Source organism: Abramis brama, assembly GCF_963993115.1.
Source record: "Abramis brama genome assembly, chromosome: 21".
In the NCBI taxonomy this organism is placed as follows: domain Eukaryota; kingdom Metazoa; phylum Chordata; class Actinopteri; order Cypriniformes; family Leuciscidae; genus Abramis; species Abramis brama.
Window position 1 is genome coordinate 2,279,930 of NC_139983.1, and position 13,207 is coordinate 2,293,136.

General features: G+C 40.6%; 2 protein-coding genes across 2 annotated transcripts in view; one reads left to right on the forward strand and one right to left on the reverse strand.

Annotated features, from left to right (window-relative positions):
* LOC311072463 (nuclear factor 7, ovary-like) overlaps nt 1-5,851 on the forward strand; it is a gene marked incomplete at its 3' end in the record, with an annotated part of 29,815 nt that extends 23,964 nt beyond the window's left edge. Inside the window, exons 6-7 of the mRNA XM_084097487.1 lie at nt 4,931-5,458; nt 5,805-5,851. Of these exons, the coding sequence (XP_083953613.1) occupies nt 4,931-5,458; nt 5,805-5,851 (575 nt within the window). The remainder of the gene's footprint in view (nt 1-4,930; nt 5,459-5,804) is intronic.
* The window catches only part of LOC311072354 (uncharacterized protein), a 193,495-nt gene that overhangs the window by 1,419 nt on the left and 178,869 nt on the right, over nt 1-13,207 (reverse strand). Inside the window, exon 2 of the mRNA XM_084097319.1 lies at nt 445-756. The gene's annotated coding sequence lies outside the window, so the exon portion shown is untranslated. The remainder of the gene's footprint in view (nt 1-444; nt 757-13,207) is intronic.

The window sequence follows — 13,207 nt, forward strand, 5'->3', positions numbered from 1 at the left end:
GTCATTTAAAAAGTGAAGTTGCAGCCCTCAACTGATGTTGATGTTGTCATGTTGTGTTTTGGCCTGATGCCCCACCCTCCACCTATCTACCAATCACGAAGTCAGTAGTGTTTCTGCATCCGGGTTGCCAGCTCTGCTCTAGTTACCACAGCTGCAGCTACAAACGTTCCTGCTGGATTCTGCAGCCTATCTGGCAACCTCGAGTCAGGCGGGAGGGGGAGGGGATACACCGCTCTACAGTAATTTGAAAGTGATTGCAGTACCAGTTTTGTCCACAATCTTACATACAGCTCCTTTAAATATTATATTTAAAAAAAAGAAATATAAGTTATTATAATTTATAATATCCAAAATCATGCCTATATACTACATTCAACTATACCAACAACTATACCTTTTTCTGTTTTCATTTAATTATTGCAAATATAAACATTCAACACTCACCGATGGCCAGATGCAAGTGGTGACCAAAGCATTGTAGTCTGACTCAATTGTTAAGTTCGGTAGCTTTCACCACATTAGCGCCGTTGTCTGTAGTAATGGACACTTGATTCTCTTCTTGTAAGTTCCAGCTGGCTAAAACTTCCCGCAGTCCATGGGCTATGTTTTCACTGGTGTGGGATTCGGGGAAATATACAACACCCAGACAACGTGCTTTTAATTCAAAATCTTGAGTAAGAAAGTGAACGGTAAAGCTCATGTAGGGCTCAGTCATACGACTGGACCACAGGTCAGTGGTGCTAGCGTAGAAGTCCACTTGGCGCAGCTCGGAACTCACGGTCTTCACGCATGTGTCGTACATCTGTGGAATTGCAACTTGAGAAAAATAATTTCTCGATGGCAGCTGATATCTCCGGTCCAATTTGTTAATTAGACTCACAAAGCCTTCTCTGCTCACGGTGTTAACAGGCATCATGTCTTTAGCTAAAAAGCGTGTGATAGCTTCTGTTAATTCCCTGTGGCGTTTCAACGTTTTTTCATATGGAGTTACATTTGCAAAACTTTGATCAATGCTTATCTGTTTCTTTAGCAGTTTTGGGCGTACTTTTGAACTCGTTATATAGCTCCCTGTGGTTGTGTTCCAGGTGAGAGTGGAGATTCGTTGTGTTTCCTCTCGACGTGGCCACAATTGTTCGGCACGACCTACACAGTACCTGCACTTGTGACACGTCTCCTCTCGAGAAGCCAAAATATTGCCATATTTCTGACTTGGAGTTCTTTTTAGCCACAAGTTCTTCGCTACTGTCATTTTCGCTTGTCTCAACACCTGCCATTAGTTTTAGTTTTCCACCATCTGCTCTGAGCGCTCTGAGCCACTAGGTTCCTCTTACTGGGGAGACGTGTATAAAGATAGTAAGGCCCCATCTGATTGGTCAAATTTGGATAAACAACCTATGCATGCAACGCACAAATGCTTGGCAGAAGTTGGCACATACTTTTTTTTTTTTTACACCTCTCTGCGATACGGATATCGCATATACTATTATCGCGATAATGATAATTTTTCGATATATTGTGCAGCCCTACTTTAAACTACTTTAAACTCTAAACTACTTTAAACTTCAAACTAATTTAAACTTCAGACTACTTTAAACTAATTTAAACTAATTTAAACTAATTTAAACTTAAAACTACTTTAAACTTCTTCAAACTTTCTGGTCCAAACTTTCTCAAGCCAACTTTCGACGAACTTATTTAGACTAAATTTCTAATTGCTACTCCTCCTAGACTTTTCAAGCTACATTCACCAAACTCGGCTCAGACCTTCAGACTGTTCTGACTCGAGTTGCTATATCTTTTCAGACTGATCCGACTTACGGTTTTCCTAAAAATGACGACTACAACTCGGATAATTCCCATTGACTTTCATTGCAGAATGTTCAAAATGAGCCTATCTAACTGTCTGTCTATTTCTTTCTAACTAATCTTTCTTTCTTTCTAACTAATATATCTTTCTTTCTAACTAATCTTTCTTTTTAACTAATCTTTCTTTCTTTACTAACTAATCTTTCTTTCTAACTAATCTTTCTTTCTTACTAATCTGTCTTTCTTTCTTTCTTTCTTTCTTTCTAACTAATCTATCTTTCTTACTTTTTAAAATCTTTCTTTTTTCTTTCTAACTAATCTCTTTCTTTCTATATAATCTTTCTTTCTTTCTTTCTTTCTAACTAATCTATCTTTCTTTCTTTCTAACTAATCTTTCTTTCTTTCTAACTAATCTATGTATCTTTCTTTCTAACTAATCTATTTATCTTTCTTTCTTTCTTACTAATCTATCTATTCTTTCTTTCTAACTAATCTATCTTTCTTTCTAACTAATCTATCTTTCGTTCGTTCGTTCTTTCTTTCTAACTAATCTATTTTTCTTTCTTTCTAACTAATCTATTTTTCTTTCTTTCTAAATAATCTATCTGTCTCTTTCTTTCTAACTAATCTTTCTTTCCTTTCTTTCTAACTAATATATATTTATTTATTTCTATCTATCTATCATCTATCTATCTATCTTTCTAACTATTCTTTCTTTAGTTCTTTCTTTCTTTCTAATCTATCTTTCTAACAAATCTATTTTTCTTTTTCTAACTAATCTTTCTTTCCTTCTTTCTTTCTAACTAATCTTTCTTTCTAACTAATCTATGTATCTTTCTTTCTAACTAATCTAGTTATCTTTCTTTCTAACTAATCTATCTTTCTTTCTTTCTTTCTATCTAATCTATCTTTCTTTCTAACTAATCAATCTATCTATCTTTCTTTCAACCTAATCTTTCTAACTAATCTATCTATCTTTCTTTCAAACTAATCTATTTTTCTTTCTTTCTAACTAATCTATCTTTCTTTCTAAATAATCTTTGTCTTTCTTTCTAACTAATTTATCTTTCTTTCTTTCTAACTAATCTTTCTTTCTTTCTAACTAATCTATCTTTCTTTCTAAATAATTTGTCTTTCTTTCTTTCTTACTAATCTTTCTTTCTTTCTAACTAATCGTTCTTTCTTTCTTTCTAACTAATCTATGTATCTTTCTTTCTAACTATTCTTTCTTTCTTACTATTCTTTCTTTCTTTCTAACTTTTCTTCTTCTAACTTTTCTTTCTCCTAACTTTTCTTTCTTTCTGTCTTTCTAACTTTTCTTTCTTTCTTTCTTTCTAACTAATCTTTCTTTTTAAGAGAAGATTTTAAGAACTCTATAAAAACTCCATAGTAACCATCTGTGAAAACTACCAATCACCTAGTAACACCATAGCAACCACCAAAAATACCTTAGCAACTGCCCTGAACACCCTAGCAACATCTAAAAACGCTTTAGTAACCACCCAGAACACCTTAGCAACTACTTATCAACCACCCACAACACCTAGCAGCACCCTAGCAACCACCCAGAATACCTTACCAACTGCCTAGAAACCACCCAGAACACCATAGTAACCACACAGAACACATTAGTAACTGCCTAGCAACCCAGAATACCCTAGCAACATATTAATAATGCTAGCAAACATGCTAATCATGATAGCAACTTTTTAAAAACATACTAGCAACATGGTAATCAAGCTAACATCATGTTAGCAACATGGTAATCATGTTAGCATCTAGCTAAAAACATGCTAGCAACATGCTAATCATGCTAGCATCATTCTAACAACATACTAATCATAGTAAATCATGCTAGAATGTGGTAAATCGTAGTAAATCATCATAGAAACATGGCAAATCATGTTATAATGTGGTAAATTTTGGTATATCATGCTAAAACGTGGTATATCATGGTATCACAACATGTTAATTGTGTTAGCATCTACCCAGTGGCAAGTTTTGCCACTGCAAGCACCACTCACATTTTCTTAAGGAAATGTACATTCTAGTTATAAAGTTGGCTTTAGAGAGCCAACTTACTGAAATCCTAATAAACTTATTATTATTATTCTTTTTCTTCTGCTCCTAAAATTTCTGACTCAAACTCGAGCTTTAACTCTACATACTCCAAACGCGACTTTTTTTTTCTTCTAAAAATAATCAAAACTCGGAAAAACTCCCATTGACTTAACATTGCGGAATGTTCAGATTTTCAAACTCCCCAACTTTCAAAAATTAAAATTGAAGCCCTAGACTCAATCAAACTGCCATTCTATATACTATATGAGCCACTGAGACTCATTTAAACTAATAAACTCTCTACTCCATACACTTATAAACTAATTAACTTAACTCATGAATTCATAGACTTATGAACTCTTAAACTCATAAATTAATAAACTCTGAACTCTAGTAACACCATAGCAACCACCCAGAACACCATACCAACAACCAGAACAGCCTAGCAACACCATAGCAATAACCCAGAACACCCTAGCAACCACCCAAAATACCTTAGCAATCGCCTAGCAACCACCCAGAATACCATAGCAACCACCTAGCAACACCGTAGCAACCAGCCAGAACACCCTAGCAACCGCCTAGCAACACCCTAGCAACCACCCATAACACCCTAGCAACCACCCAGAACACCTTAGCAACCCACTAGAAACACCCTAGCAACTTTAAACTACTTTAAACTACTTTAAACTTCAAACTAATTTAAACTTAAAAACTAATTTAAACTTCAAACTACTTTACACTTCAAACTACTTCAAACTTTCTGGTCCAAACTTTCTCAAGCCAATTTAAAGTTTGTCTCGATTAACTTTTTAATGTAGTTGTTATTTAAATTTCCCAAAGTATCAGTTTCTCTTGATGGACACAAATGTCTGAATCCCATATTTACTGATGATGATGATAGAAACGAGTGTGAAACTAATAACAGCACTGACAGTGATCAGAGGAAAATGTGTTTGATCAACAGGACGAGTGTCATAATTCATAATAATCTGTGTTGGGTTCACTGTTGATCATTATATGAAGATCAGAATAAAAGCATCTGTTGATTGTGTCTCATCAGCTCCTGTGATTCTGGATCCAAACACTGCAGATCCACGTCTCGTCGTGTCTGATGATCTGACCAGTGTGAGATACAGCCGGAACAATCAACCTCTTCCTGATAATCCAGAGAGATTTGACTCTCTTCCCTGTGTTCTGGGTTCAGAGGGTTTTAACTCAGGAACACACTGCTGGGATGTGGAGGTTAAAGAGAATAAACACTGGACTCTTGGAGTAACTACAGCATCAATCCAGAGGAAGGGAAGTGTTTTCTTCAACACTGATGTCTGGAGTGTGTCGTACGGATGGACTCTAGGTTTTCGTGTTAAACAGAAGCTTGATCGTGTGAGAGTAAATCTGGACTATGACGGAGGAACGGTGTCGTTCTCTGATCCTGTAACTAACACACATCTACACACATTCACAACCACCTTCACTCACACACTCTTTCCATTCTTCCATTGTTATGGCTCTCTGAGGATCTTACCGGTCAATAGGGAGTGGCGTAACATTGTTTTAAAAAGTGGGTGGGACAGGTCGGGTGGGACAGGTGGGGTGGGGTTGGGTGGGGTGAGGTGGGGTGGGGGTTGCTAATACAATGCTAAATCAGATATATGTGCAATAACATTACGATGTCCAGCAATAGATTTAAATAGTAGGCTACATGGGGTTTGTAGTTTAATGATATGTAGTATGTGTATAAGATGTGTATCTTAATGGTCCAGTGGTAGAACTTTCGCCAAGTGTGTCGGAGGTTCTGGGTTCTAATCCACACTTGTATAGCTTTTTTTTTCTCGTATAGTTTTTTTTCTCTCATCAAAACCGATTATGTTTATCAGTGGTTGTATATCTGGAAGGGACACATTTGTGTGCATTATGTTTTGTGATTTCACCAGAACGAATAGAGAGTATCCGCAACGGACTGAAGCGCGCGTCCAAGTGAAGACAGTGTGGTGTGTGCTCGAGCCACACGAGAAAACACTGTATTTGCGCCACTGATTGCAGCGGCAGCGAGCACTTTGATCCATTGATTTAAAAAACACATTTCAGTGCTAGATCGTCTCTTATTTAAAAAACGAACGAAATTAATGCTCTGCCAGTTAACTGGAGATGTTTTGTTTATTTGTAGAATTGGTACATTCGTGCTGCAAGATGTTTTAAAAAGTGGTGGGGACAAAATTGACCCTGGCAAAAAGTGGTGGGGACATGTCCCACCCGTCCCAACCATTATAAGGAGATGAGAGCATAGACATAATTAATATATAGACGCCCCATTGGCCGGTTTGGACCGTTGCTGCAATACGTCAACGAGTTGGCCATATTGATCAGGACAAGACCGCTCTATAAACAAATACAAGTAAACGAGGAGCTGCGGCTTTTCTGGACAAAAAGAACAATAACGTTGATATTTCTCAACTGATTTCAGTGGTTTATGATCTACGTGGAGTACGAAAAAGGTTCTGTCTGAAATTATTAAGAATCTTGCTGGTTAAGAGCTTGACATTTTTAAATGGTTAATTATTAATTAGGAATTGTGAAAACTCAAGTGTGTCAAGCATAGTTTTGTTTTGTTTTTCTGAGTTAATAACTGTAGAGACGTCCTTAATGTAATATCAATTAAGGGACTGTTTGTTTTTTATTTAAGGGGCTACCGGAGGAGTTTTGAGATCTATAGTCAAAATAGACTTGACCCTCCCTTCGCCAGCAATACATTTTTCTATGACCCTCCAAAATGATTGTGAAAAAAGGCATGACCTGGTTTGCGCTTGGCAAAGATGTCAGATAGCCATTGTTTTTTTACAACCATGACAAACGACTCACGCCCGTTTCACACATACTCCGTTTGCAGTGCGTATGTGTTGCGTCTTTTTTTCTGTACCCAAGTTAACAGGTTAGAGCTTTCACACTGCACGCGGATGCGGTCCGGCAATGCGTTCCAGGTGCGGTGCGTATACAGCAGTGCAGAGATCGCACCGAGTCTATTTTTGCTGTGCTGCACGCGCTGAATTAAAGTGACAGCGCATGGTTCGTGGTCAAAATGAACACAGATTGACATGAAAATATAATAATCTCACCATAAATGCATTTAATTAAATAAAATGTAGTAATCTCACCATAAATGCATTTAATTAAATAAAATGTAGTAATCTCACCATAAATGTATTTAATTAAATACTACTATTTTTCAGTCATATTTTTTACTTTAAGACTGGGGTAAAGCAAGGGAAACTACAATTTACCTCAACAAGGCGACATAATGAACAACACTCGTCTCATTCGTGGAGGTGGAAAAACAAGTTCTTTGTGAGATACAATATTTATTGTATTAAAATTTTAATGCAAAAGAAAAGGCATGAGAGTCGGCTTTTTTTTGTCAATTTTAAATTTAAGTTTATTAAAGAGTGTATGTGTATCCTAGAGAGAATCGCAATGCTGACAAAACTTTTTTTTAAATAAAAGTTGCTGATAACTTCTGGATTTTAAATAAAAATAGTGAGTATGTGTTTGTGGTACAGCCATGGATCAGTTACGCACTGCAAACGCAGCATATTTGAAAGCACTATAGCGTGCTGCTCCTGCACCGCATACACACTGCACATGGAATATGTGTGAAACAGGCGTTAACCTCTGCTTTCTCATCTTACACATCACACTCCACTGTTATGGTGGCCATTTCAGTAGATTTACTCACTAACATTGTTGTGGAAACAGTAAGCATGGAAACTAAAATATGGTAGTATCATGCTACAGCGCACATTCTATCAGCTGCAGTTCTGGCGCCTCAGTCCCAATACTGTACCGGTATGTTAATGCAGCGGTAGAGTTACTCACAGGACACTGCACTTATTCACAACCACAAAAGTCCATTATTTGCTTGTGCTTTAAAGCTTTGCCGGGTAAACATTTCATTGGCTTTCTGTTCTGACATGATGCACTTTTTCTGAGCGTGTACGCCCCGAAGCGCGCACGCACTGTCAAACAGCGCCAAACTGAACTTTTGTGGGGTCAGACCCATCTGCTAGCGATGGAAAAATATGCACAAAACAAGCCACTTTGAAATTTTGCTGTTTTCATGAATACAAAAGTTGGGTGACCCTCCCCCTAGACTAAAACATTTTGGATGACCCTCGCCTCAACAAAGAATAAAAAAGACATGACCCTCCCCTATTTTCCTCTGGTGGTCCATTCCATAAATACCGAACGGTCCCTAATGTACATGAAATATGCATAATGTATTCTATTGTGGAAATGTCTTTTTCTGTCTTAAACACTGTCATATTAGCTTTTTCTCTTGTTCCTTTATCTTTCTGTCTTCAGTCACGTCATAGGATGGATGTCACAGGGCAATTTTAAATGAATGTGAAGATAATTTGCAGCTCAAAACCTTATTTATCTTAAGGCTCTTTTCATTTGTATAATTTATTTCTATATATAGTTTTCCTCCTAACCTTATGCTTGCAGTTTAACACACAAGTGTTTGTTTTATTATTCATACCTAAACAACAAATGTCTTTATAGAAATTTTAAAAAGTAAATGAAATTGTCTCTTCATTTTAAATGAAGATTTTAAATGTTTTATTGGGGTCTAAAAAAAAATTAACTTTAGACTTTATTGTAATTTTTAGTTCAACGTAATTCTGTCTAGTTAATCTCGGTAAAAGACCTAACAAAAACAAAACTTTTTGTTAATAATAAACAGCAACAATTACAGCAAAATAAAGTGCAATTATGTCACTAGCTGGAAGGTGTGTGTGTGTGTGTGTGTGTGTGTGTGTGGCGGGAGTAATGAAGGTCACAGCTCTCGGAAAGAAGCAGTTTCTCAGTCTGTGTGTTTTCATAGCCGGTACATTTAATTAATTATCTATAAGCGTTTCACTGATTTTTAGATGATTGACAGGTCAGTTTACTGTGACAGGACACTTTCCCTACTGCATTCAAGCAGGCTCGGGTAGCTCCACTGCTTAAAAAACCAACACTAAACACATCATTTGTAGAGAATTACAGACCTATCTCTCTCCTACCATTCATTGCGAAAACACTTGAAAGAGCTGTTTTCAACCAAGTAACATCCTTCTTGTCTCTGAACAACCAGCTGGATGTCAACCAATCTGGCTTCAAGGAAGGGCATTCTACTGAGACTGCATCACTGTCGGTCACAGAAGCCCTACCGATCGCAAAAGCTGCTTCCAAGTCCTCAGTTCTCATTCTCCTGGATCTGCTGCCTTCGACACTGTGAATAATCAGATCCTTATGTCCACCCTCTCATCACTGGGCATCACAGGAACTTCCCTCCACTGGTTTGAGTCCTATCTCACAGGTAGGTCCTTCAGGGTCGCATGGAGAGGCGAGGTATCCAGAGCACATCAGATGACCACAGGGGTTCCCCAGGGTTCAGTTCTTGGACCCTTGCTCTTCTCCATTTACACCACGTCACTGTGACACATCATACAGGCACATGGTTTCTCCTACCACTGCTATGCTGATGACACACAGCTTTTCCTCTCATTTCAACCAGATGATCCCACAGTAGCTGCACGGATCTCAAGCTGTCTGGCGGACATCTCGACATGGATGAAGGAACATCACCTGCAGCTCAACCTGGCAAAGACTGAGCTTCTCGTCCTCCCTGCCAATCCGTCTCTACAGCACGACTTCACCATCCAGCTAGATTCATCATCAATCACCCCATCAAGGTCGGTCAGAAATCTTGGAGTAACATTTGATGACCAGCTGACCTTCACAGATCACATTTCAAAGACAGCTCGATTATGCAGGTTTGCACTGCACAACATCAGGAAGATCAGGCCTTTCCTAACTGAGCATGCAACACAACTTCTCGTCCAGGCCCTGGTCATCTCTAGGCTTGATTACTGCAATGCTCTTCTGGGTGGGCTTCCATCATGTGCAACTAAACCTCTACAAATGATTCAGAATGCTGCAGCTCGTCTTGTCTTCAACGAGCCCAAAAAAGCCCACGTCACTCCTCTGTTCATCACTTTGCACTGGCTACCTCTCGCTGCTCGCATCAAGTTCAAGGCATTGACGCTTGCTTACAGATCTATCACAGGCTCAGCTCCCTCCTACTTTCACTCACTCCTACAAGTCTACATCCCTACCAGAAGCGGTCAACAAGCGACGTCTCGTGGTTCCATCACAGAGAGCCACAAAATCACTTTCCAGAACATTCTCATTCACAGTTCCATGCTGGTGGAATGTTCTCCCCACCCTCATCCGGAATGCAGAATCCCTGACAACATTCAAAAGACAACTGAAAACCCTTCTCTTCCGTGAGCACTTAACCTCATAAAAAAAAAAAAATATTTTTTTTCCTTTCCCTTTATATCCTCGCTTATCGGGCATATGCTACTCTGAACAATGCCTGAACTTCATATTTTGAGCACTTCTTGCGTTGTTTTTTGCCTCTTCACGATGACTTGCTTAATTTAGTCCTAATTTGTAAGTCGCTTTGGACAAAAGTGTCTGCTAAATGACTAAATATAAATGTAAATGTGGTGTCCTTTGAGGTTTGACAGAAATAATTTTGAGGGCCAAACAAACTGCTTTCATTTCCAGGCAGTTGATATGTAAGCTCTGCTCCGTGCTCGACCAGAGGCCGGAGGCAGGCTTGCCCTCGTGCAGCGCTCCCCAACCTAGGTTGGAAGCGTCTGTGAAAACCACTTTCCTCCTGGAAGTCACCCCCAAGGTCACGCCCTCGTGGTACCAGTCTTAAGCCCGCCAGGGAATCAGGGTCCGTAAACAACCGTGATTCACCATGATGCACAAGCTGCCTGACTGCCATGCATAGGCTGGCACACAGCGTTTGAGCCAGTGCTGCAGTGGGCGCATGTGCAGTAATCCCATATGGAGTATTGACGATGCGGCTGCCATGAGACCGAGAAGTTTCTGAAACTTCTTAAAGGTCCCGTATTATGCCCCTTTTCACAAGATGTAAAATAAGTCTCTGATGTCCCCAGAGTGTGTATGTGAAGTTTTAGCTCAAAATACCCAACAGATAATTTTTTTACAGCATGTTTAAATTGTCATTTTTTGGGGCTCAGAAAAAGCGCTGTTTTAGTGTGTGCCCTTTAAATGCAAATGAGCTGCTGCTGGACGACACAGGGGGCGGAGCTTCATGAGCTCGCGCACAGTCTCTCAGGACAATCTCATCTCACGGAATGATGATAATATCAGGAACTCTCAGTAAAGGTGTTCATTTCGAGTCGGACAATAATGCCTACAGAGTCAGAGTGCTGTATAGAGATGAAACAGGTATAGTTTAGTAGTTTAATTACGGTTATTATAACGTATTTGTCATCTGCTTGTATGTATCCATTATTTATTAATAGCCTACAAGTCTGCTGTCTGAATGATGATCAAACATATACTGATGAGTTTAATAAAGTTTATTGTACATCACACAGTAAACACAGTAAGTTATAAGAAGTGCGTAAGTACATAAACGAATTTCGGTAGAGTTGAGGGAGCATTCCTGTGGGCGGAGGTTAGTCAAAAAACGGTTTTAATGACGTCATTAAAGAAGGAAGTAGAGGGATGTAGTCCAAACGGGCCGTTCGATGTAGGCGACTTCTGTTAAATAAAATATCTCGCTTGGCATTGAACTTTGAGCTTTATAATTTTACAGATATTATTTATACTCTAACAACAACATTACACACTAACTAAAGTTTGAAACATGGGATCACGAAGAACGGGACCTTTAAGGGTGTGCGCTCGCCTGCCTTGAAGGAGGCTGCCAGCTGCTGAATAGAGCGCGTGCGCTCTTGCGTAAGCCGCGCTCTCATAGTTGTAGAGTCGATAACTGTGCCCAGAAAGATCAGACTCTAGCTGGGGTTCAGTTTGCTCTTGGATAAGTTGATTTTGAGACCCAGGCATTCCAAATGGCTGAGAATCAAAGCTCTGTTTGTCAAAAGTTCGGTTCTCGACTATGCCAGGACCAGCCAGTCGTCAAAATAATTTAGCATGTGCACTTCCTGATGCCTCAGAGGAGAAAGTTTGAGCTGCTGTGAGAACAACGTTAGTTTGCAGCGGTGCACGGTTTACAGCGGGCCCCTTGACTGCAGCTATGACCGAAGCCATGCCTCGTCCAATTGCACTCCTGCTGGGTTTAGATGGGGGGGGCGGGATCAACGTTGAGCCCGACCAACCCCTTCTTCGGACACTGCCAAAGAGAGTGAGTCATGCGGGGGCGGGGCCGATGTGAGCTTGTTCACTTTGGTGAAAAGATTCAGCTCAGCCGAGATTTGAACTCGGGTCTCTGGCGCGAAAGTCTTAGAATCCACCACTGAGCCACAGGGGGGTATTGACAGATAAGAGCTCTTATCAGTGAGAACAGCCATCATGAGAGAGAGCAGTTTCAGCGTGGTTTGATTCCAGGCATGAAAACCGCACTGTTGAGTCTGAATCACGGAGAAGGTACTGCGTGATGAACAGAACAGAAGGGAGCGGTAGCTCTCGTGTCATAAAGAGAGATAGAGGCGTGAACATCTGACCGCGCGCTTCTGTCGTGGCTCAATGAGGGAAGGAAGCTGGGAAACGCATGAGAGAGAACATTTTCAGAGAAAACGCGCTTCTGTGTGACGTGCAGAACGGAGGGTGGTGTAGCTCTCTTGTGTCGTAAAGAGAGCTAGCCGCGCGAACATTTACCCGCGCACTTCTTCCGTCGAGGCTCGACGAGGGAAGAAACGGGGGGAGCGCAAGAGGCTGTTTGCCGTCCAAAGGAGAGCTAGCTGCGAGCGCAGGGTGTAAATAAGCCGATCCGCCGAGGGAGACGAGACCCGCCGCTCGAAGGGACGGTTGCAGGTCTGCCTGAGTGAACAGGACCAGCGAGTGAGACTGAGATGGGGAGAACGAGGCACGCGGGGACGTGGCCGGCGTGTGTTCGCTCACCTCCATTCTTTCGGGCTGTCGTCGGCTGCGGCGCTTCTTTTTCCTCCGGTAAAAGTAAGAGCAGGAGAAGCGGCGTCGCCATCTTAGCAGAGAGCTAGCCGCGTGCGCAGTCACAGAACAGGCATACTCTCGCAGAAAGATCAGCTTCCGGCAGAGAGTGCAGCTTCAGCATGGGGGGGTTCCCAGGCATGTGACGCACTTTGTGTGCCCGTCGGCCTAGTGCAGATGGCATCCGCACGTGGCACATGTAGAGCGAGGCATTTGTAACAACGCTCGCTTGCTCTTTTAGACTTTGTGAACGCAGTTGCGAACACACAGTTGCAATAATGCAATGAAAAGGATACGCGTCAATCGCCGGATGGCCACAGGAGAACGGCGATACGAGAAAAAC